Raw genomic sequence first — 25998 nt, 5'->3', positions numbered from 1 at the left:
AAATACATATCGAAGGTAATGAATACATAAGAAAATCAGTCTTTCCAGATAGGGCCAGAATTCATATAAGGGGAGGAGGGTTAAGGTGGCTACCAATACTGCCTTCCCAACCCCCCCAGATCAGGTAGTACACCAAGTGAAACTGCTTGCTTTTTAAGTTTGCCTCAACCTTATCTTATTTCTGGTATTTATAGGAAATTTAGAAGAGTTGAATAGTTGAAATACAAAGAATGATAAAAGATATTGCTCTATTATAATGAATGCATGATAATGGAAACTAGAGAAAATGGTCTCTTTTGAATGAGTGGTAATTTGGGGACCAAGAATTTGGATTTGGGGGCAGCTGGGTGGCTCAGTGGATTGAGAGCCAGGCCTAGAGATGGCAGGTCTAGGTTCAAATATGACCTCAGACACTTCCTAGTTGTATGACCCTGGGCAAGTCACTTAACTCCCACTGCCTAGCCCTTACCACTCTTCTGCCTTGGATAAGGCAGAAGGCAAGGGTTTAAAAAAAAAAGAATTTGGATTCACACAAGAGGAAGTAAAGTTTTATAGAAAAGAAGTGTTGTGAGGAAAAAGTAAAAAAGGATTTTTCTGCCCATTTGATCATCTCTCGTTCTTTGCATAGTAATCTCTTTATCATTCATAGGATATTGGGTCTATTCTTGTTTTCTAGGTTGCCTCTCTCAAGCCAATTTTTATGGGACATTATAAGGTAGTGTATTTGAAGTACTAAATTATGCCATCTGAAAAATCTAGGTGTCCAAATTGTAAACAATTTAAGCAATAATTAAATAAAGAATGGCAAAGAGAAATAATGCATACAGGTCAAATTTCACCTCAGGGCTTCATGACCCCTTATCTAGTCCTTTATTTACTGTACCACACTTCACTGCTTCCAATATTTGTTGATTTGTTGAAGTGAAACTTTTACGAATGTTTTGCAAAGAAATTGGTGGCTGCACCTACCTGGTTCAGGCCCTCATTTGGGGCCCTCACACTTGAACTATTGCAGTAGCCTGCTTGATGGTTTTCTTGTTTTATGTCTCTCTCCACTCCAATCCAATTTCCATTCAGCTATCAAAGTGATCTTCCTAAAGTATAGATTTAAGCCTAATATTGTCTCTCAGCAATTTCAATCTGTGGCTCTTACTTCTGCCCTCTGGGACCAAAACAGAACAAGCCTAGGTAGGACAACCCCTTGAATACTTGAATACAACTCTTGTCCAGGCTAAATATCCCCAGATCCTTTAACTGACTTTCATGTGTCATGGACTCAAGGTACTTTATCATCCTGATTACCTTTTTTTAAACCCTCACCTTCCATCTTAGAATCAGTACTGTGTATTGGTCCCAAAGCAGAAGAGTGGTAAGGGCTAGGCAATGGGGGTTAAGTGACTTGCCCAAGGTCACACAGCTGGGAAGTGTCTGAGGCCAGATTTGAACAAAGAACCTCCTCTCTCTAGACCTGGCTCTCAATTCACTTAGCCACCTAGCCGCCCCACCCTCCCTGATTGTCTTTCTCCAGGCTCTTCTATATTATCAATATTTATTCCCAAATGATACATATATAACTGAAAGCATCATCTCAGATGTCTTCTGCCTAAGGTAGAATATATAGTAGAACTGTTTTATTTCTGGAAGCTATGACTTTTTAAATTTAGTATAAGAGGGGGCAGCTGGGTAGCTCAGTGGATTGAGAGCCAGGCCTAGAGACGGGAGGTCCTAGGTTCAAATCTGGCCTCAGACACTTCCCAGCTGTGTGACCCTGGGCAAGTCACTTGACCCCCATTGCCCACCCTTACCACTCTTCTACCTAGGAGCCAATACACAGAAGTTAAGGGTTTAAAAAAAATGAATTTAGTATAAGACTTTGTGACTTTATACAGTTGTCTTATCTTATCTTATTGTTAATTAACAATGACTTACAGGTCCATTAATACCCTCAGATCAATTTTTATGAATAGTGGCCCAACCATGCCTCCCCTATCTTCTATGTGTGAAATGGATTGCATGAACTTATTTAGTCTTATTAAATTTTGTCTTACTTAGTTAACCTGTTCTAAATCCAGTCTCTGTCATCCAATATATTAGCTATCCCTCTCAACTTTTTGTCAATTGAAGATCTGTTAAGTTTCATCTCTAACTTTATCCAAGTCATTGATAAGGTTTCTGACGGTTCACAAAGGCAGAAAAAAACCCTTATTTTCAGCAGCTTTAAAGATTTAGTCTAAGGATTTTTTGCAATTTTAAATAATAGTAATAATGGTAAGCACTAAGGTAATCTCCGCTTAAATTACAAGGAAAGTTAGCCTATGTAAAAATGAATAAATGCTCTTTACAGGAAATATATACATATATGTACACATTTACATAGATATATGCTTATAACATTTTTATATATAAATACAGTTAAGAACTGCATTTATGTGTATGTATATTTACAGATATATGTATGTATTCAAATCAATAAATGTTTATTATTGTCTGCTCTGTGCAAAACTAGATACTGTGGCAGGTTACAAAGATGAGTAAGAAACCCTTCCTGACTTTATGGGGCTTATTACATACACATACATACTAACATACACACTTATGCTAACATGTCACAGGAGTCAATAGTGACGTCACTCCAAAATAATTTTCTACCTGTGAATGTGAGATCTCATTCCCTTTATGATTCTGTAATGATTCGGTAATTTACACTGGGCTGAGTGTAGGCCACAGGACGGAGTCCAGGACATCTGTTAGACTAATCCTTATGTTGTAATTGCTCTAAGAACCCCTGCAGGTGTCCAAGACCCTCTGCATGGGAATATGCATGCTGACTGCGACGGTCAAATGACCTACTTGCATCACTGGTATGGGCCAAGGGACACTGGCCATGGCATGGCCAAGTGAATAATATCGGTCAAACGTGCATTTCTGACCTTAGTTCTGCTCTGTTTTGCTATCAGCCCCCCATGATTTAAACTTTTGACTTCATTCTTCTTAGGCTGACTAAGCTGTACATCCTCTCCTATGATAAGTGTGTGTGCCTTGACATAGGTCAGAGTTGCCAACTCTGTACACTGAACCCTGGGCCAACTCTAGGTCAAAGAACTTCAACTGTGTTTCTTACAGCATTTCTGTAAATTATTCTGCATAAGGGGGCCACTCTCAAGGCTCGAGGTCTTCAGTTGCTAACCAGAGTCCGGCTTTAATGTGAGACTGGCCCTCTCTCTATAAACCTATGTATTTTTGGCTTGGAGACTTTGTTTTATTTTTGGTGTCTTGGCTACTAAATTTTTGCAACATACCTGTCTTGCATTGGGGCTGAAATGTCAACATTATTGATTCTTTTGGGTGAAGGTCTTGGAGGACCACTATTAAAAATGCAAATATTATTTGAAATGGGTGCTATGTAAAGATATTATAAGTCTATTCTATGTCTATATAGATAGGCATTATTTTTAGGTGGCTAGGTGGTACAGTGGATAAAGTGCTAGATCTGGAGTCAGGAAGATCTGAGCTCAAACAAAGTCTCAGACACTAGCTCTGTGACAGCTGGCTGGGAAAATAATTTAACCTTTGTTTACCTCAGTTTCTTCATCTTTAAAATGAACATAATAATATAATATAGTACTTACCTTATTGTGAGGATTCTGAGAGATGATATTTGTAAAATATTCTGCAAACTCTAGATGCTATATAAACATTAACTATCTGTTATGCAGCTGATTCCTACTATTGATTTCTAATGCATGCAATGCCAATCTATATTTTCCCTGAACCTCCTTAACTAATGTAAGTTATATGTCAATAACTAACTTGCTTCTCAGAAAACTAAGAGCTAGTCTCTTACTGCCAAGGACTGAAGAGTTCTTGGGTCAAAAAGAAGCTTTTCACCAAGAGGAAGTCTTTGACTTTCAAGGTGTAGCTCTCGGAGTTCATCTAGTCCTTCTAAACACTCTACTACGGCAATGAGATTGCCACCCAGATACCTGCAGAAGAAAATAAAAATATACATTTTAGAAATATAATTCTATGGAAACTAGCATTGAAAATTATCAATGAAAATTCCAAATAAACTAATTACAGTAATCCCTTAGTCTTCTATTTCTAATATTCTATTATTTTACAGATATTTATGACTCATAGTCATAGTGCTGACAGGGACCCTCATGATACCATTTAATGTTTTCTGCATTAGGAAGAACTTTGTCCTTTATAAACTTGCTCTGTTTAGCTGGAATGGGCATCTTCCCCCCAAAATCATCATCACTTTTAAGTAACTTGCCTCAGGGTCTAATAACTTTTACAGACCATAAGTGGTTTTTAAAAATCTTAATCCATATCACTCTTGTGGCAACTTGAGTTTCTCTCTTCTAAATAAGGGTATACTCAACAAATGAGTTACAATTTACCTCTTTTCTAGAAAATTCAAATACTAAATCAGATTAGATTCTGCTTTTTCACATTCTGTACATACTTAACAAGGCAGAAATACCTCTTCTGCTTGCTTATCAATATTCAGAGTAACTCTTCCAGTTCACTTAATTAATAGCCATATGAAAAACATGGCTTCCTTCAAATTTTTTTTGAACCTAGAACTTCTCTAACTTGCCTTTTTTCCCCAAGGAAAACTCAAGACAAGAATCCTTTTATGAGGTTTATGAGGTTAACATGATCTGAACAAAGGCCCCAAAATATTAAGGTGAAATGTTTGTGTTACACCTACTAAAATTTGGGCATTGTTGTTTACTTTTAAGAGATTCTGCAATTTTCATGTTGTGTATAATTCTAGACCAAGTGCCAGGAAGTATGGGATCTACTCCTAGATCTGCCTTGACTATATCACTCTCTGATTCAATGCCTCATATTAATACATGTTAAAAGTTGACAAATGGTAGCTGAAAAAAACAATCTTCTTTACCAGTTGTCCTATGAGAGCTCATTTTAGTTTAGACTTTTTCTTTCTTAAATCATATTTTATTTCAATGAACAAAAAACCCACTTTCTCTTTCTTTCACCCCAATTACCACCTGCACTTCTCCAACACAATTGAGAATGAAAAAAAAACAAAATCCCAATTATAAGCATGTATAGCCAAGCAAAATAAATTCCCCCATTGATCATACTTTAAAAAAAAGTCTTTTTCTGTACTCCTTAGCCCTTCATCTCTCTATTTGGAATCATGGTTGGTCACTATTTTTAGAATCTTTAATTCTCTCAAAGTCGTTTGTCTTTACTCTCATTGTATAAATTGTTCACTTGGTGCTTTTGATTTTACATTGCATCATTTCATATACTTCATTCTTGTCAAGTTTCCTTGAAATCATTCCCTTCATTATTTCTTATGGCACAGTAGCATTCCATTTATATGCCATAACTTGTTATTTCCCAATTTATTAGTATCCCTCAGATTCCTCTTCATTACCACCTCAAAAAGAGCTCTATTTATATATCCTTAGTCTTTTTTTTAAACCCTTACCTTCTGTCTTAGAATCAATACTGTGTATTGACTCTCAATCCTAGCTCTCAATCCACTGAGCCACCCAGCTGCCCCCTATCCTTAGTCTTTCTTAAGAATGATCCTTCCATTTATCTATCCTCCCTATAATTCCCCTTTCCCTTCCCTTTCTCTTTAAATGAAATGTATCTCTCTAGCTGAGAGAGAGACAGAGACAGAGACAGAGACAGACAGAGAGAGTGTGTGTGTGTTTTCTCCTTTGATCAATTCAGATGAGGGTGAGGAGGGTGAGAGGTTCAAATGTCAGCCTGCCCCCTCCTCCTTCCTTGTTTGTATAGATGTCTACTTGTTCATCCTGATTATATGAGATAAATTTCCCTCACCAGCTTTTCCCTTCCTTAGCTCTTCCTGTCCCAACATCTCCCTCCCCATTATGCATTCATCCTCTCTTCTTTTCATTCTTCTCTTAAAATCATTAGGCCATAAGAGAGCCACTTCTAGGCCGTGTCTAATTAGACTCTCTCTGTGATCCCTGATGATAATAAGACTCAGACAACATAGGTATCTTCCTATATTTGAATGTAAGCACTTTATCCTTGTTTGGTCCCTTATGATTATTCATTTGTGTTTACCTTTATGTTTCCCTTAACTCCTGTGTTTTAACTATAAAATTTCTATGTGGCTCTGGTCTTTTCATTAGAAATGCTTAGAAGTTCTCTACTTCATTAAAGACTAATTTCCCCCTGTAAGATTATACTCAGTTTTGCTGGGTAAATTATTCTTGGCTTATAAAACCATATCTTTTGAGGCAGCTAAGTGTTCCTTGGCCTGGTGTTAGGAAGACCTGAGTTCAAGAGTAGCCTCTGACATTTACCAGCTGTGTGACCCCTGGGCTAGTGACTTAACTTCTTAACAAACTTAACTTAACAAATTAGTTTGCCTTAATCCATTGGAGAAGGAAGTGGTAAGCCATTCCAATTATCTTTGCCCAAAATACCCCATGGACAGTCTGGTCTTTGAGGTAATGAAAAGTAGGCCAGGACTGAAGAACAACAATAACAAGCAGGATTGTTGTGAGGATCAAATAAGATAACTGTAAAGCGCTTAGTGCAGTGCCTGGTACATAGTAAACTCTATATAGATGCTTATGCCCTTCCCTTTCCTCTTCTGAAACACTGTATTCTAAGCTCTCAAGGAATCTGAGTCACTCAGTGGCTCCTGGCTTCTGAACTTGCTCCCCTCAGTACAGCTCTGCTCTCCTTGGTCTGTCTGGCCCTGTGCTCCAGAATGGGGTAGTGAGTGACAAAGCTGTCAGATGGCAGCTGTTCCCATTGAGGCACCCTACTTTGGGGTTCCAGGATCCCTCTTTCCCAGGTACATAGCCTCCCCTTGCGCTGGAATGCTCAGCACGGCCACTCCTGGCCAGACTCCCAGGGGCACAGACTGCTGTCTCTCTCCCTGTTCTGATCTACGCTGGAAAAATGACTTGTGACTTTTTTGTGAACTTCCCCATTAGGATTTAGTCTGGTCCCTTTTCTAGATTTGTTTGGAGCAATTTTGCACTGCTTCCTGCTTTTCCATATTGAATCTCTTCTTCAGATCTGATATTTGAGACATTTATTTCATAATATATCAGACTACTTAAATTCCAGGCATCCATAAATCACATCATTATGTTCCATTAAGAAAGCACTTGGGAAGGATATTAACACAAAGCTTTTAGAGCCATTTTTACAGAAGCTGAGGTGCGAAGCAACTGGCCCCAACTCACATTTGTGGTAAGCGATGGGGCCAGGATTGGAAGCCGACTCTTTCAACTCCACCTTTGGCACAGCAGATGCCTTATTTGCTCATCCAATCTTCATTCATCCATCTGGCTAAATGTTCATTTTAGTAGCTTTAGGTATAGGATCATAAGACCACAGATTTAGGCCTGGAAGGGAATCTCAGGAGCCATCTAGTTCAATATTTTTATTGTACATAAGAGAATTGAAGTCAAAGAGAAGAAATTAGCAGGGCCAGAATCTGCACCCAGGTCCTCTGACTCGCTAAATCCAATGTTCTTCCTGAAGGACTTATGAGAAAGAATGCTATCCACATTGAGAGAAAGAACTATGGGAGTAGAAATGCAAAAGAAAAACTTATGACATCACTTATCACTTGTTTACATGGACATATGATTTGGGGGTTTGGCTCTATGGTAAAAATAAGTAATATGGAAATAGGTATCAAGTGACAACGTTTGTACAACCTAGTGGAATTGCTTATATGTTCTGGGAGGGGGGAGGGAAGAGAGGAGGGAAAGAAAATGAATCATGTAAACAAGGAAAAATATTTTAAAAATAAAATTAAAAAAAATAAAGCCAATTTTTTATCCAAAAAACCCTAAATAAAATAAATCCAATATTCTTTTCTATTTTGCTACAATACTGTGGTTATTTATTTACTTTCTATACAACTTACCAAGTGGTTTCTTTTCTTTTTTAAAAAAACTCAACTTTTGTCTTAGAATCTATACTGTGTATTGGTTCCAAGGCAGAACAGTAAGGGCTAGGCAATGGGGTCAAGTGACTTGCTCAGGCGCATACAACTAGGAAGTGTCTGAGGCCAGATTTAAGGACCTCCCATCTCTAGGTCTGGCTTTCAATCCACTGAGCCACCCAGCTGCCCTCTTACCAAATGGTTTTACTTTAAATAATTATTAAAGTGGTTTCATTATATTTTTGAGAGGTAGTCCAGGGATCTGAAGACTTAGATTTATGTCCTGCTTTTGAAACATTACTGGCTGTGTGACCTTAGGGAAGTCATTTAACCTCCAGGGCCCCAGTCAACACCCTAAGACTATAAATTTCAGGGCTCTTGTTGATCTTCATTAGTAAAGGGTTTTCCTCATCAGGAGTCCCATAAACTGAGAAAATTACAGGAAGAAAAGAAAGGAAGAAAATGAATCATTTTTACAAGGGGAAAAAGTTTTATCAATTGCTTTTAAAGATGAGAAACTGGAACAGCATTAGGAAGATGGAGACTCTAGAGTTGGGAATTAAAGCCTTGGGAACAGATGAGATTACTAAGAGAGAAAGTATAGAGAATGAAGAAGAGATGGCAGGTGCCAGAGAATCGCAAAGGCCCCCATACTTGGAGTGAGTAGAGATGGGAAGAAAACCACTGAAAGGAACTGAGGATGAAGACGCTGAACGATCACCCTAGTGCAATTATTGATAATATGGAAATAGGTCTTGATCAAGGATACATCTAAAACTCAGTGGAATTGCATGTCAACTACAGGGGGTGGGGTGGGAGGAGGTTGGGGGAGAGGGAAAGAACATGAATCATGTAACCATGGAAAAATAGTCCAAATAAAAAAAGAATTAAAAAGAAAGAAAGGAACTGAGAAGGAGTAGTCAGATGCAAAAGAATCATGAAAACGGAAGGCAAGAGAGGAAGAAAATTCTTGAGGAAGAGGTGATTAGCTATAGGCCATTCGGCTTAGTAAAGTAAGTGGTCATTGGTGACCATGGAGAGTTTCAGTAGCAACTGTAGAAACAATGGCAAAAACTTCGTCCCTGCCTTTGAGCAGCTGACATCCGATTGAATGAGATAATGTGTAAATATAACCATATACAAAATAAATACAAAGTCATATCTGGGGGGAGGATGGAGATGGGAAGGTATGTGCTTGACATCACCTTTGAGGGAAAGTAGGGATACAAAGAGGCAGAAGTGAGGGACGGTGCAGTAGAATCTCAGTATCCTGTGAAAAGGCACAGAGTGTAGACAACCTGTGAGGAGTGCTAAAAAAGGTCATTGAGGATGGATCCTGGTATGAGTGGGGAGGAGTATTGTATAATAAAGCTGAAGAATTAGGTTGGAACTAGGGTAAGCACTTTAAATGCTAAATGGACGGGGGCAGCTAGGTGGATTGAGAGCCAGGTCTAGAGATGGGAGCTCCTGGGTTCAAATTTGACTTCAGACACTACCCGTGTCACCTTGGGAAAGTCACTTAACCCCATTGGCTACCACTCTTCTGCCTTGGAACCAATAGATAGTATTGATTTTAAGATGGAAGGTAAGGCTTTTTTGCTTGTTTGTTTTGTTTTGTTGTTTAAGAAAAATGAAGGAGTTCGCAGAGCTACTGGAGTTGATTGAGTAGAGAGGTGACTTGGTCAGATTCATGATTTAGGAAAATTACTTTTGCTAGATATAGAAGATATATAGGAGATGAAGGAGGAAAGGCCTGAAGCAAAGAAATTAGCTTTTACAACAATTCAGGAGAGAGGTGATAAGAAACTGAACTAGAATGGTGGTTGTATGAATGAAGGACATTTGTTTTCTTCCAGTAAAGATAACATGAAAGGCTGCAGGCAAATCTGTCTAAGAAAATCTCTAGAAAAGGGAAAGTGGTACCAGAGAAAGCAGTAATAATATTAAAGTAAAGGGAAACATTAGAGAGCACCTTTATCCAATGTAGGACCATATAAGAAGATAGTCAGGAGTTTGTGAGAGTCCTGAAGAGTGGCTTATCAGGGTTCTCTGAAGCCAGCAGGATCTTGGCCCTCACTTGTCCCACTCACCACGGAAGTTCTTCTAAACTTCTTCATCTCACTCAGACCTTTCATGGCTCCCCTCTTCCCATCCTATTAACTGAGGACCTTGCCTCATATTTTATTGAAAATTGAAGTCATTTCTATTCCTCACCCCACTCAGATACCTTCTGCCACTATTTCCTCCTCTTATTCTTGTTTCCCATGCAGAGCTGGCCCTTCTCCTTGCCAAATAAGGCAGTGAGTAGGGAGGTGTACAAGATTGCCTTGCTGCGGTGAATGTTCAATTGAAATTATGTACAGTAATATATATTTGGAGTGAACTCAGTCATTGTGGTTTCATGATTTTCTCTAGCTTCATTCAACACCATGTGGCTGGGAACAATGGCAGCAAATGGTGGGAGTGATCCAAGGGTAAGATCAGCAATGTGCTATAGAGGCACAGGATTCAAGAGGACAGTATAGAGTTGAACTGGTTTCCCAACGGAGCAAGATGGGGAAAGGAGAAGAGTATAGCTGCAGCCTTTGTTATTACTTAGTCATTTCAGTTGTGTCTGACTTAATGATTTCATTTGGGGTTTTCTTGGCAAAGATACTGAAGAGGTTTGCCATTTCCTTCTCTAGCTCCAGGGTTGCTGGCCTGGGAGAGAAAAGAAGGGTCATGTAGTGGTGGATGGGGAATAAGATTTTGATGACTACCAGAGTTACAGAATCATTAGGATGGGGAGCCATATTACCAGGTGAAAAAGTTTAGATTTCATTCTCTATAGGATTTTTGTCTCATGGTAGAGTCCTTTCAGGGCTTTGGGTAATTCAGATAAGAGAACAAGTACTTAGAGATGAAGCATTGGCACTATTCTCCTCCAAGGCAAGAGACCAGGCTGGAGACTTGATTGCAATTTCATTGTGATGATGCCATGGAAGGGAGGAGATTTGTGCAAGATGGAATGGTGTTTCTCCTCTTTCGGCAGGAGGCACGAGACCTGGGACTTAAAATGGCATTTTCTCACTTTACCTCAAAGGCAAGAGATTGTTATGTAATAGAAGGATGTTTCTCCTATTTTCCTGGGAAGCTAAAGACCAGGCAAGAGACATGATGGAATGGTGCCCTCTCCTTGCACAACACAGGAGCCTGGTCTTGGGAATGGAGCTTCTCCTTTTCTAGCTGAAGGCTGGGGACCAGATAGAAGATCGTAGTGATATCTTTCTTCCCTCACTACAAAGGCAAGAGACTAGTCCTACAGAATAGCTTTCTTCCTCCTCCTGGATGAGTTTGGAGACCACAGGAGACATCGGGCAAAGGAATAGGGGCTTTTCTTTTCAACTGAAAGGTAGAAGACTAGTGTAATTGTTCACTGACCACATCTTTAATGATCCATTTGAGATTTTCTCAAGGCATCGAAGTTAAATTCATTGGCTTTGTTTTGGTGTCCACTAAATATGTCTATTGGGCAGCTAAGTGGCATACTGGATAGAATGCTTGGCCTGGAGTCAAATCTGACCTTGGACCCTTATTAACAGTGTGACCCCGGGCAAGTCACTTAATCCTGTTTGCCTCAGTTTCTCATCTGTAAGGGTGAGCTGGAGAAGGAAACGACAAACCTCTTCAATGTCTTTGCCAAGAAAACTCCAAATGCAGTCAGACACAACTGAAATGACTAAGCAATAAAAAAATAGTAGGCCTACTATAATAAATTCTATATCTGCTTGTAGTGTCGAAAACTCTCCACTTGACCCCTTTAGTTAGCTCGCTTCTCTCCTATTTTTAGCTCATCTCTTGAGAAAGCTGTCTATAACAGAACAGTCAACTAGTATTTTATTAAGTATCTATTATGTGTTTGGAACAATTCTGAAGTCTGGAGATGCAAAGCAAGACAAAATACAGTTCTTGCTCTCAAGAAGCTACAGTGTACTAGGGGAGACAATGTCCAAACAACTACATACACAGAGGACATATACAGAAGATACTCCTAAACTAGTGGTTCCCAAACTTTTTTGGCCTACTGCCCCCTTTCCAGAAAAAAAAATTACTTAGCGCCCCTGGAAATTAATTTTTAAAAAATTTTAATAGCTATTAGGAAAGATAAATGCACCTGTGACCATCGCCACTCCCTAGATCACTGCAGCACCCACTAGGGGGTGGTGGTGCCCACTTTGGGAATCACTGTCCTAAAGGGAAAGCACTAAGATTAAGGAGGTCTGGGTAAAGTTTCTTGCAAAACATGGAATTTTAACTGATGCTTGAAGGAAACCAGAAAAGTTAGGAGGAAGAAATAGGGAGGAAGAGCACTTTAAGCATTCAGGACAGCAGTTAAAATGTTCAGAGTCAGGAGATGAAGTGTCTTGTGTAAAGATTTATGTAGTGCTTTAATATAACTTACATTTATATAGTATTTGGTATGTGCCAAGAACTGTGAAATGCTTTATAGTTATTTCATTTGATCTCACAACTCCAGGAAGTAGGTGCTATTATCACAGGTGGGGAAACTGAGGCAAATAGGTTAAGGGACTTGCCCAGGGTCACACTTCCAGTGAATTTCAAATGCTGAATTTGAACTTAGGGCTTCTTGATTTCTGGCCTGGTACTCTACACCCAGCCTCAGTTAGCTGCCCTTCATAACAGACAAGGAGGTTGTTCCCTTTGTCATTTGATCAAAGAGAACATGGTGGGGAAAGTAAGGTGTAAAGAGGCCTGGAAAGTAGGAAAGAGCCAAGTTATGTTTTTTAGTTATTTCAGTCATGCCTCACTATTTGTGACCCCATTTGGGATTTTCTTGGCCAAGATACCGAGTGGTTTGCCATTTCCTTCTCTAGCTCATTTTACAGATGAGAAAACTGAGGCAAAGAGGGTTAAGTGACTTGACCATAGTCAATGTCTGAGACCAGAGTTGAATTCAGGAAGAGTATTCTTCCTGACTCCAGGGCAGTAACTCTAGCCTCTGCACCACCTAGCTGCCCTAGAGCCAGGTTATGAAGGGTTTCAAAACTCCAACAGAGGCTTCCACTTTTGACCTTGTAGGTAATAGGAAGACACTGGAGTTTACTGGGTGCAGAGAACGCCTCCCCTCAAGAAACATGTTTATGCCTATAGATAATTAAAAACCTGTGGGATTCTTGGATTTCTCCTGGTCTGTCCATCCCCCTTTGGCCATTTTGACATTGCCCCTGCACTTCAATATGTCTGAGAGTAGTTGGAGATCAGAGGAAGCAGAATAGGAAGAGGCCACTTAGGTCTCTCCAACTCTGTAATTCAGGAATTGTCCTTACTGAGCCTTGCACAAGACAGTCAGTACCTCCATTCTCTCTTGAATGGAATGCTTTCCCTTCCGACTTCTTGAGATTCCTTCAGATCTCAGCTAAAATCCTACCTTCTGCAAGCAGCTTTTCCTGCTCCCTTTCAATGTCTTTCCTCTTACTGGAGGGATTATTTCCAATTTTTCCTGACTATATCTATTTTGTTGGTACATAGTTGCCTGGATATCATCTTCCCCATTACATTGTGAGTTCCTTGAGAAGAGGGATTATGTTTTGCCATTCTTTCTATCACCAATAATTAGCACAATGCCTGGAACATAATGCCGTTTAGTTGTTTTCAGTTGTATCTGACTCTTTTGAGCCCCCTTTTGGGGTTTTCTTGGTAAAGATATTAATGTTGTTTGCCATTTCCTTCTCCACCTCATTTTACAGATTAATTTACTGAAGCAAACAGCTATCAGGTTTCCCTAGCCAAGTAATGTCATTTAGCGGCTAGCCTACTGGTGCAGAGTATCTCCTTCCCGATGTAGTATCTCCAGAAATAGTCTATTCCTGAGTCATGAACCCATTTTAGCATATGGTAAAACCTGCCAGAGCTGGTGTTCCAATGGCATAGGCTTCCAGTACCCAGGGTTACCTGCACATTACAAGGAACTATTAGAGGAAGGTTTGTGCATGTCTTTGATGTCATATTATGCTTGTTGAACTTCTCACCATGTAAGTAAGCAGATTCATAATGGCAGTGCGACATAAAGGAGAGTGTTCTGGAATTGGGAGTTTGAAAGATCAGGCAAGGTTCAAATCCCACAGTAACATTAACTGGCCAGATGACTCTCGGCAAATCATATTATTCTTTTGGGTTTTAGTTTCTTTGTTTATATAAAATGAAGATAGTAACACATAGCTCATAAAATTGAAGGAGGTAAAAGAGGTAAAGTGCCTCCAACCCTCAGACAATGATAGAAATATCAAGTAGAACCTGTTATTTCATTAGTATAGTGAATTCCTGGGTACAAAAAACTATTTTCAGTGCAGGTTAAGAGCCAGTAACCAAGGGAGTTTGCTTTTTTGTCATTTAGGGTCAACACATGACAGATGACAACTAGGGGAAGGCATTTCCTCCACTGAAATGGAGAGGAATAAAACTTAAAGTTTTAGAAAGATGTTTAAAGGACTGAGAGGTTAAGTGAATCGCCTAGGGTCATACACTTAAATCAGAGGCAAAATTCAAACCTCAGACTCCAAGGATGACTCTATCTCATGCTGCATCTAATTTGCAGACTTTAGAACCATATAAAAGTTGTGAGCTACTTAGTCTAGTGATGGTGAACCATTTAGAGACCATGTGCCACTCCCAAGAGCTAGATGTGCTCCTCCCCCCCTCACTTACCCCACATGGGGGAGGGAGGAAGCTCTTCCATTGACTGCTGGGCAGAGGGGCGGGGGATGTGAAAAATTGTCATCAGGCATAGTGGAGAGGGGAGGGGGGCAGCTCTGCCCAAGTCCCTCCAACTTTCTAGTAAGGAACTTGTGGAGGGGGGGGGAAGGTGGCCGCATGCCCACAGAGAGTGCTCTGCATGCCATCTTTGGCACCCGTGCCATAGGTTTGCCATCACTGCCTTAGATGTATGTTTAGGAATTGGGGAAATTCTATTAACTGTTTCAAGTCACTATACATACATAAATGGAAATTTGCAGTAAGAGAACAAAATCAGTACTTACAATTTCTCAAGTTTCCTCAATGATCTGAGGTTCTCCATACATGATATGCTGTTGTTCTGTAGATATAGATGTGTAAGATTTGTTGCAAAACTCAAATTATCGATTTGGCTAATGTTGTTATCATACAAATATAAAACATTGAGGTTTTTGCACACAGAGAGGTCTTCCTAAAAGAGAAAAAAAAATTTAGATTTTCCGTGATCAGAAATTTTATTTAAAAAGTTCTTTATTTAAATCTTTAAAAATACTTTAAATGTTTAAAGTATTTTTAAAAATAGAGTACTTACTCATTTTAAAGATTTCTACCATATCTTTCATCCAGAAGCACATTCAAGTTAGTTTTTAAAACAGACTATAACATATTGAAACATTATCATTAAGCTTATATATTATATATGTTTGTTTGTTTTTTTAAACCCGTACCTTCCATCTTGGAGTCAATACTGTGTATTGGCTCCAAGGCAGAAGAGTGGTAAGGGTAGGCAATGGGGGTCAAGTGACTTGCCCAGTGTCACATGGCTGGGAAGTGTCTGAGGCCAGATTTGAACCTAGGACCTCCCGTCTCCAGGCCTGGCTCTCAATCCACTGAGCTACCCAGCTGCCCCTATTGTATATGTTAAACTAGATTTTCTTAGCACCAACACTACTCACACATTTTAAGTTCTGTTTCTTCTGGAAGTATGTCTTGCCTTCCTCTTCAGAGTTTCTCAGGGGAAGTAATGGCAATTTTGGAGGGGAAAGAGGTTTTAATAAGGAAAATGGATGTTGTGATTTGGGAGAATAAGGTATTTGGGGATGAAGCATATCTGTGTTGAGGTCCCATTGAGGACATTGGATGTCTGAGAAGGCAGGAAGAGGAGAGGGTAGAGAAGGGCAACTAGGTCAGAGCCAAAGACAAAATTCCCATTCTTTAAAATTCTGTAGGGCTGTAAAACTAGCAACCCAATCCAACCAAAAATTATCTCATATATACCTTTTGGCACCTTGCAAAAGGTTGTCCTTGGCTATATTAAACAGCATTTTAGAAACCTAGAAGCATTTAGTAAAAAAGGCAGAAACACTGAGAAAATCTAAAACCCTTAAATACATGGTAATGTCTTCAGATCATGATTTAACCAATCCAACCTATTCTTTAAACATACCTCAATTAAATTATATGCAAAAGGATTGGATATCAGGATATTTTTATGTATGGCCAAGCCACTCAATTTAGACATCTTTAACATCATTGCTCTAAATCAATGATGGCAAACTCAAATAGGAATGGAACTTAGCCTTAGAAAACCATAAATTAACATTATATATGTTGTATTTTTATTTATTTTGTTAAATATTTCCCAATTATTTGGGAGTTTTGTGGACTCTGGTGTTTTCCCAAACTTGTCCACAAGTATGATACCTCTACTCTAAATCTTAGAATATTAAAGCTTATAAAATCTGCTATAGTAGAGATAGAGCCCAGACCTGGAGTCCATAAGACCCCCTTTTCCTGAGTTCAAATCTAGCCTCAGACGCTTGATGTGTGATCTTGGGCAAGCCACTTAACTGTTTGCCTCAGTTTCCTCCCTAGAAAATGAGCTAGAGAAAGAAATGGCCAGTCATTCCAGTTTCTTTGCCAAGAAAAGCCCAAATAGGGTCATGAAGAGTCAGTTGCAACTCAACAACAAAAGGTTTCAGAGATAAACACTGAGGCCCAGGTAAGTATTATTTATTTTCAATTCACTTTGTCAACAAATAGAATACTTTTATAGACATTACCATGTAGATTTAAAAAAAGATTTCTTTACAAATATGTCTGTAATAATTTTAATAAATTTGGACTGTAAACTGAAAGGTTTTACAATCTAAAATGCAATATATTATTTCCTGGGAGACTGTCCTTTCCTGCCCACTAGCCATTTGCTGCATTTGCTTATTTTGTGTAAATGACTCAGCAGTAACTATTTTAGGGAGGCAAGGATGATTCTGCACTAGGAATAACCTGAGAAATAAAAAAAAAAACCAATAGCTAAATGGAATAATGTCGACACTCATTTTTCAATATGAGTGGGAAAAAGAGGATGGTTTTTTTTCCTCCAGTTTCTGTAAGAAAGTACAAGTGGCCTTTGGACCTCTGCTCCTCAACCAATGGAACACTCTCTAGGCCTCTACATTTGTCAATTATGTACCTATAGGCTCAGGATTGGCCAGATCCAAAGAGGAACAGAAGCAGACAAAGAACAAAAATTTCAAAAAGCACCTTAGTTTCAAACTGAAATCTCTGCAGAGCTGTGGACTTTGATCTAATTTGACCTTTGGACTTGATATCCCAAATCCCTGATTCCTGAACATGAATGTAAAATCTGATATTAGAGTTAGGAGGGACTCCAAGAGGCCATCTAGTCCAAACCCATAAAGTGGAGAGGTTTTAAATGACTCATCCAAGGTCAAAAAGGTAAGAAATAACAGATTATGTAATAGTTCTAGGTCTCTCCCTCCAGAACCAGTGCTCCTTCGTTCTTATCAGTAGGTGAAGACTCCAGCTCCAGAAAGAGGGAAGAAGCCTGCTGTACAGTTTGGAGGGTCGGTGTGGGAAGGAGATAGGGATTAGTAGTAATGGAGGGAGCTTGTTTTTTCACCTTTTAGGGGCAACATGACAACATCCAGGGGAAGATTCTTCTTACTGAGATAAAGAATAAAAGTCATTGTTATGACTACAAAACCTAACAAATGGGTAAGATAGCCTATCTAAGGAAAAATGGGGAACTAGAAGGAAAAATGCATGAACTGAGCCAAGCCAGGGCCTGCAATGAGACATGCAACCCAACTGGCTGAAAATAATGAACACAGGGTAAGCAATAAGGGAAGCAGATAATTCTAGACCAGGCCCTTTATTGAAATCATCAGCTACTGGTGCCCTTCCTATATAGTACAGTCTGCCTAGAGAGTTTGTATTCATACCTTTACTATTCCATTTATAAGCCTGGAAGAATTTGAGTTCCAAAGTACTTTTTTGGCAGGGGAGAGTAGGAGGATATTATACCATGCTCAGTCAGAAATGTGGATATTGTTACTTCCATGCTTTATTTTTAATTTCTATACCAATTAAATGTTTTATCATTTCAAAAAATAAAACAGGAAATTGTTAATTCATTTATGTAGATACAGTAATTTAAAAAAATGTGACCTATAACAACAATTCTTAAATCCTACACTGGATACATCAAAAGGGAGACTTCTACTTCATGTAAAAAAAAAACAGAGTTCTTACAATTAGATCTATGTTTCTATTTGAAAAGTTTAGGTGAGTTATTTTCTTCAAGAACTGTGTAATGCTCTCCTCTTTACGATTTCTTTGGTTGACGTTCTTGGCAACTAGATCCAATGTGAGTCGAACCATAATTTCTCCGTAAAGTTCAATTCCAAGGTATAATTAATTTGATATCATTTCAAAAAAGGAATTTGAAATTTTTCTTATAACTGGTTGCCTAAAACTTAAAGAAAAAAACAATATTACTATGGTATTTAATAAAGCAATCATAAGCAAATTTAATGTTTACATACTCTTTAATATTTCTTTCAATAAAATTTATATGCCAATATTTATACTGTTGGAGGAAAAAATAAAAAAAGATTATCACTTTTAAAATCTAGTTTTCTTTAACCTGCATCATCTAATATAATATGAGAACAATATTCATTTTAATTTTAGTGTGGTGAATAGGATCTTTAAAATATCTATTTGGAACAACTCCCCTGTTTTTATTTTTGGCTTGAGAAAAATGAGGTCCATTTTGCCACATTTTTATCTTATAAGGGGGATTAGAATAATCCAACTGCTTTTGTATGTTGCTTTAATTTATAAAACAATTTAACATATTATCTCATTTAAGTCTCATCATACCCTAGAGTTGGGCTAAGTAACACAGCTACTGAATGTAAGCACAGTTTTATGGATTGGGAAACTATCACAAAAGTGACATGCCTAAAGTCACACAACTAATAAAGATATCCTGAAAAGTGTTTTGGATCTGAAGTCAAAGGACACAGTTCAAAATCTAGCTCTGCTACTTATTCCCTAATTAACTTTAGGTAAATTACTTCATCTTTCTAGAAAGGTCTCATTTTCAATAAAGTATAAAATAAGGGGAGTAGATTAGCTGACTTTTAACATCCAACTCTAAATTGTAAGTGGTATGGCTGAGACTATAGCCTAGATTAGGGCTTCTAACACAATCTAATAAATACCCTTTTCATTAAATCCCTGGTTCCTTTATTTAATCTATACTCTATGTGAGGTATACACACACCAATGAAATTGTAAATTAAAATACTACTAATAAAGTCCCCTATCTTCTTAAAATTTGAGTTTAGGTTCCACGGCAGAAAATATGTAGGAGCCAGACAATGGGAGTGAGGGTGAGGGTGGGGAATGGAGTGTTAAGTGACTTGTCCAGGGTCACACAGCTAGCAAGTACCTGAGGCAAGAATTGAACCCAGGACTTCTTGCCTCCAGGCCTTGGCTCTCTATCCATTGAGATACCTTGCTGTCTCTGAAATCATGAATTTTACATAGTATGAAAGTATAGATTAAGCAGTAGATATTTTGAATTATATTCATTGTGTTACTTGGAACAGATAAAGTCTGCTTAATATGGAAAAGCTAATGATGAAAAGTTTTTTTAGATAGGATATCCAGATGTGCATTAATTTTTGAGAAAACCAGTTGCTGTCAACCACCCAAGAAGAATGGCTATTTAGGTAATGAGGATCCTATATGGTTTCCTTAAGTACTTTATAATATTCTTACTAAAACTGTAACAAAATATATAGGTTACAGTTGTGTAACATATTCCAGTCCTTGTTATCACAGAAGAAATAGGGACCTGGAATATTCATTAGCTGAATCTATAGAGGTCAATTTGTGATCTCAAGTTATGGTGTTTTCTAGAATGAAACTCAACTTGGTTCAATAAACACTGTGAAACAGAGTTCAGAACAGAAAATAAACATTTCACATATGGCCTAGAAACATATATGTATGTGTACATATGTATATACATTATATATATAAAATCTGTTTAATAAACCCACCTAGATATCACCCATATCATTAGAATAATTAGAATGCCAAATTTAACCCCAGTGAAGTACAATTATGAACAAATCTTTTCAGATAATATCCACATTGTAGACCTATGAGGATTTTTAAAGCAAAATGTTTGTGTTGAATCCTAGAAAATAAATCTGGCTCTAATTTGTGAGGCCTTTAGTACAGCAAACCCTGGAAAGGCTCTCTTTTTAAGGGGAAGAACTCATTAAAGGTTATAAAACATATGGTGAACTTTCTCATCAATAGGGCACTTTTCAGAGTTTCTCATTGATGGATCTGCTAGTGGCATACAGGTAGTTCACCGAGTGTTCAAACCCCTCACTTTACAGATGAGGAAACTAAGGCCCGGCGCGGGTGTACAAATTTTCTTGGCCCAAAGCTACCAAGCAAGTTAGGGGCCTGGCCTGGACTTGAAGCCGGGTCTCCCTGGCTCTTTCCTGGGCACCTCCTTCCCTAGTTTCCGCGGGTTTGGGGAGCAGAGGGAGGGTCAGAGTCCTGGCGATGTGTGTGCGAACAAGTACCCCTTTTATCTCTCTCCTGAACCACAAGGCCCCAGATCCTCGGTCCGGCCCCTCCCCCAACACCCGCCCCCTCAGCTCTAACCATCTTGTCTTCGCTAGAGGCTCCCTTTCGCTGGAGGCTTCACTTCTTTTCCGTCTAGACAAAAGCTTCCTTGAAGACGCTTCTTCCGTCCTGGACCAGAAGACCTTGGAGGCTCACAAAATAGGTTTGTGTTTGCTTTTTCCCTTACAGACCATAGGTCCGGCGAGTCGCCATGGAGACAGGACGCTAACCTGCAGCCAGAGGTCTCGCCGGGCCTGAGCGGATATCGCGGTGCCTGGATGTTTGTGTCCCGCTCTCACGCCTCGGGGCTCCGTGTCCCAGAGGTCTCTCGAGGCTGGGGGAGGGTGGAAGGGGGTGAGGGGGAGGAGGGGATCGGCGGCTAACCGGCGGGATTCTCGCTCTCTGCTCGCGGCTAGGAACGCCCAGGAATGTAGCTATGAGGTTTTCGAAGCACTTTGTCATTGTCCGGATGAAGAAACGGAGGCCCACGGAGTGTCCGAGCCAGGATCCCGGGGCCCAGGACCCCAGAGTCCTTGTTTATAAATGACAAATTGAATGTCTCAACAATTTAGAGCTCTTTCCACTGCCGTTAAGTCTCTTTTTCAGTCATGTCGGACACCTCTTGACCCCGTTTGGAATTTTCTTGCCAAAGATAGTGGAGCAGTTTGTCATTTCCTTCACCAGTTCATTTTACAGATGAGAAAACAGAGGTATATAGGATTAAGTGACTTGCCCATGATCACATAACTAGTAAGTGATGGAGGCTCCATTTGGATTTCAACTTGAATGTTCTTGATTCCAGGCCCAGAGTTCTATGGAGCCATAACCGCAACCTGTTGGCCAAGTCCTCGGTGCTCTTCTACCTTCATCCTGCTGGCCATCCCCATCTGGCTCTATTGGCAACTATGGCACATTGACCTTTTGTAGTCTGCTATCTTCTACAGCATCTTCTACAGCATCTTCTACAGCTGACCCTGGCCAGCACCTCCCTGGTAGCTTTTGCGTACAAGAACGTCCTTTGTTCTGAAACACAAAGTAGCCCAGAAGAGGGAGGACGCCATTTCCTTAGAGGTGCCTCCGAAAGTTTCCGAGACCAACACCAGGAAGATGTTTGGGAAAGAGAAAGACGAAAGGAGCCACGACCTTCTCCATCTTCTCCAACACCTTGTTCCCTGTCTTTGTCATCATAGCTTCCTTCTTCATCCCAAGAACTTCAACTTGACCTGAAACAGTAGCTTGCCTAGTTGCTGTCTGCCAGTTCCAAATAGAAGAAGCAGATGCTTTGAGGGGTGGCCTGTAGCAGTCAAAGGAGGTGGGAGACGTGCAAGAACTGTGTTTTGTTTTTTATTTAAAACATTTACTTTCCATCTTAGAATCAATACTATGTATTGGTTACAAGGCAGTGTTAAAATGGAGAAAGGGAAACCCTTGGGATGAGGTTATAATAGTTAGTTGGTTTGTGCTAGTGAACCAAGCCCCAAGGGTATTTCCCCGCCCCCCCCCACGCCCCCTCAGGCCAGAGGACTAACGGCTGCCCTCTTTGCCTAACTGAATATGGTGATGGTAGAGGAAAATGCAGAGGTATGAATCAGATTAAGGAACATTGAAGGAATGGAAATTGTCTGTAGGTTAGGAACTTTTGCTCAATCTAACCTTCCCCAATGTCCTTTTTGAACACACCCCTACCAGAAGGAAACCAGTATCCCACCACTTGGGGTTTAGTTTAACCTAAGTCAGAAGAAAGGTTTCCCCTCCAAATAAAACTTTTGTTCTTAAGCCTCTACTACCTTCTTCTTCAATTATCTGACTGCTAACTTGTAATCAACAACCATTTATTTAGGATAGGATAACAAGGGATGAAATAAAGAAAGAGGTCAAACAGAAGTTCCCTAAGCAAAAGTCACAGAGAGAAATGCAGGCTCCTCTCAGCTTTGGCCAACAGCCAAAAGGACCAGCCTGGAAGCTGTCTCAATCTTGTTTCAGTAAGGCAAAGTGAGGATGGGGAGATTTGGGGGTCTGCTTCCAGTCAGAGTCCTGACTCCCCAAATGATCAAGAGATCTTCGTCTTGGTAGTGGCAATGGCTACTGACAGAGAAACAGGCTCTTAGAATTCACTCCAGTTCAGGAAGACGCTCAGGTTGGCTCTGGGGTTGTCTTGAGCAAGCTTGTCTCCTTCCTTCCACCTCGAGCTCTCAAAACCAAAAGCCCCTAGCTTCAGGAATCTCTCCCAGAATTCCCTGCTGTTTCCAACTGCCGCTCCTGGCTCATGCTCCCCAGCATGCAACATTCTGTGCAGAAAATTCTTTTCTCACACTCTTGCTCTTACAATCTCCACTCTGTGTCAAAATCCTTTCCTTCATTTGTCCCCTTTCATGTTAATGACCTTACCAAGGTCATATGACATGAATCTTAATACTTATCACTGTGTTAACCTATGCTTTTTTCTATCTACTCCCCCCAAAATAATAAAAAACTCTTTCCTACACTATGCTATGCTATGCTAAATCTCTACCTACTCTAAGAGATTTTCTAGGAAAGGTATGGGTAAGGGAATTTTGAGGTTTACAAAATAATTACAGAAAATAAAAACAAATATTGCAACACAAACAGATCAATAAACCTACTATTAATATTACCATCCTCACTAATACAAATGTATACCAAATCTTAGCACTATACCAAAATAATTCAACTATAAACTTCCATTAACACAACTTTCAGCTGATGCTAACAAAGAACTTCCTTAAAGAAAAACTGTTTTGCTAATACATTTTAAATCCTATCACTAACCAATCTATCAACTTATGAATTTACTACAGTAACTTTTAACCTTAAGGCTAACCTGTTACAAGATATTATGCTAACTTTTCTAAGCTACCCTATTCGTGTTCTATATACATTATCTACAAACTATGTTATGCTGTTCACAAATATCTAGCTATAATTGCTAAACCTATGTTACAAATATTTATAATATTTATAGATGTAATAATAAAAGGGACCAAGTAATGGATGTTGGTAGAAGGGAGAGTGAGAGAGAGAGAGAGAGGGTCTGTGTGGTGATTCTCTCCTCGCAACTCCCCTGAGGCCAAAACACTGGGAGATTTAAAGGGAGTGTCACCCACAAACTGGGTAACCTAGATGGTCATGGTGCCCCTCAAGTGTTGAGGGCAAGGCTTAGCTACAAGAGGAGGTAGGTGGTACTCCAATCTGATCCTGAATAAGGATGGGGTTCACTTGAGTCTCCTCTGAGGTCAACTAACTGCATAGCAAATGGTCTGGCTCAAAGATGGAGGCTGCCAGTCCAAGCTGGGTTCCCTTCTCCCTTGTTGTCTCTCAGGCACTCAAGAATGCTATCTGGCTGCTAAATGGCTTTTATTATACACAAATCAGTTATTGAGGAAAGGGGTGAAGGGCAGAGGGATTTTGGGGGTGCCCTCTTCACTAATCCTATGTATAGAGATCGATACTCTATAACCAGAGACTAATCTGAGTGGCCTGGGTGGTTGGACGCAAAGAATGAAACAGATTGACTTGTTAGCTCATTGTACTTCAAGAAATACTGAAGTAGCCACTTTATTATAAAGGAAATTAAAGATCCCCTTCCCCCAAAAGCCAAGAAAGTGTCCCACAGTTACAGAGAGCAAGATTTTTACTATAGTCAAAACAAAAGCCTTAGAAGCCTCCAAGGCGTAGACAAAAACCTATGCTAAACTATCAACTACATGTGTTATCTTTAAGTGGAGCCTGGGACATCTCAGTTAGGTCGGAAAGCCCCGTCAGTTTCTCGGCCTTGATGGTATTAAACAATTTTTTGAGCCTCATTATTTTACTTTAATTCTGGGCAAAATGCCCTGCCAAGGGTTTGACCTTGGCTGTACCAGCCATCTGTGTTCTTGGGCAAAGGGGAACAGAGTTAACCCCCCTCCTGCTGGAGTGCTGAGAGCCCAAAGCTTTTTCAATAAGACTATAATGTATTTTGAAGGAAGGTGAGAATTATGAAAGGAATCAAAAGAGGAATCTCAGATTTTTATCTTAGATATCCCACACCTGTCTCGTCCCGTAAATAGGGGCGGAAAGATAATACACGGCTCTGCTGGTCTGTATTGATCTTTTGAGCGGGTCCAGATAAAAATATCTACTTGAGATTCTAATTTCTCTTAATAGCTCCCGACATATCCCCCTTTTCTTCAAAATAACATGATTTTTTAGACAGGAAAACTTTGAATAATGAAAGAAGTTAAAATTGGTTATAATCATCAGTTATAGTTGGATCTGATAAGAATTACAGATCAAATTGCTTGTTTATGGCTCTCTACACCTATGGGGTCCATCACTTAGGCAGGAACCTATGCAGTTCCAACTCCTAAGCTTCTCCCCCCTTCCCCTTCTATTTCTATTTCTATCCTTTCCTATAATTGCAAGTTTTTGACTGAGAAGGGTCTCTCAGCAAGGACAGGTAATGAGTAAGGGAGTCTTAAGAGATTGCTCTCAGTGGAGTCCAAAATTTTAGTTGACTGGATGGTTGTAGTTTCAAAGGATGAGTTGTCTTGTAATGGCTGTGATCAGGGAATCAGGGTTTCAATTTCCAAGAGCAAGATCCTCAGGAAGGACTCTGGACCCGATCAGAGCTAGGTTTTCTCCCTCTTCACTCCTTCTAGCCCTCAGCCCGAAGACCCCTCTTTCTCCCTCCTCCTGGGAGAAATTCCCAGCATCCCCTGCTGTCTCAACTGTCAGCAACTGTCTCCTCCCTTTGGTTCCATCTCCTCTCCACAAAATTCAATCCTTACACAGCGAATTATGTACAAGAACATATAAACAATGATTCAATTGCCTATTCCTTGATGTTAGTCAAACAGAATACTTATTGCTTTTCTATTTAAGACCTTATGCATCTAGCTATTTATTTACATATTTTGCATTGTTGCAAATATAGACTCTTGTTTATCTACATGAGGTCAAAAATCATATCAGTTTGTGAATTGTGTATGTGTCTTTTTGTGTGGTGTTGCATGAAATACATCTTCTCCAGATCTCCTCTTTTTATACATGTTGCCTGAAGTTTCTCTTCTTACTTGCAAGTTATGTAAGTGTTGTGTGTCTCTAAAATGAAATTAATGTGTTTTTGCTAATGCCGCAGTTTATCTTACATCAGTTCCTGTTTTCTGTCTGTCCACTTTTTATATACAATATTTACAAAGTTCAGAGAGATTTTACTGTCTCTGTTAAGTGTTCAAAGTTTTCCTGTCTTGTTGCTTTTGTTCTTTCTTTTCTTTTCCTCTGGGCTGATAATTCTTCTCTTTTGCATCCTTTCATCCCCTTTCCTGAATATTCTTGACTGTTGTCTATTGTCTTATCTGTTGTCTTATGAT

At 39.5% G+C, this 25998-nt stretch overlaps 1 protein-coding gene and 1 pseudogene across 1 annotated transcript in view; one reads left to right on the top strand and one right to left on the bottom strand.

The window, feature by feature from the left end:
• Positions 1 to 18357, bottom strand: part of PPP1R42 (protein phosphatase 1 regulatory subunit 42) — a 42485-nt gene extending 24128 nt beyond the window's left edge. Inside the window, exons 1-3 of the mRNA XM_044657977.1 lie at positions 18221 to 18357; positions 14971 to 15137; positions 3845 to 3983 (exon numbers count right to left, since the gene is read on the bottom strand). Of these exons, the coding sequence (XP_044513912.1) occupies positions 3845 to 3983; positions 14971 to 15137; positions 18221 to 18349 (435 nt within the window). The 5' untranslated portion in view covers positions 18350 to 18357. The remainder of the gene's footprint in view (positions 1 to 3844; positions 3984 to 14970; positions 15138 to 18220) is intronic.
• A 2705-nt stretch (positions 18358 to 21062) lies between these two features.
• On the top strand, positions 21063 to 21848 carry LOC123253358 (annotated as a pseudogene).
• Positions 21849 to 25998: the final 4150 nt, after the last annotated feature.

The sequence above is a fragment of the Gracilinanus agilis genome, chromosome 1 (assembly GCF_016433145.1).
Source record: "Gracilinanus agilis isolate LMUSP501 chromosome 1, AgileGrace, whole genome shotgun sequence".
Classification (NCBI taxonomy): Eukaryota; Metazoa; Chordata; class Mammalia; order Didelphimorphia; family Didelphidae; genus Gracilinanus; species Gracilinanus agilis.
The sequence above is the reverse complement of the archived record's forward strand: the minus strand, read 5'-3'. Positions and strand labels throughout refer to the sequence as shown.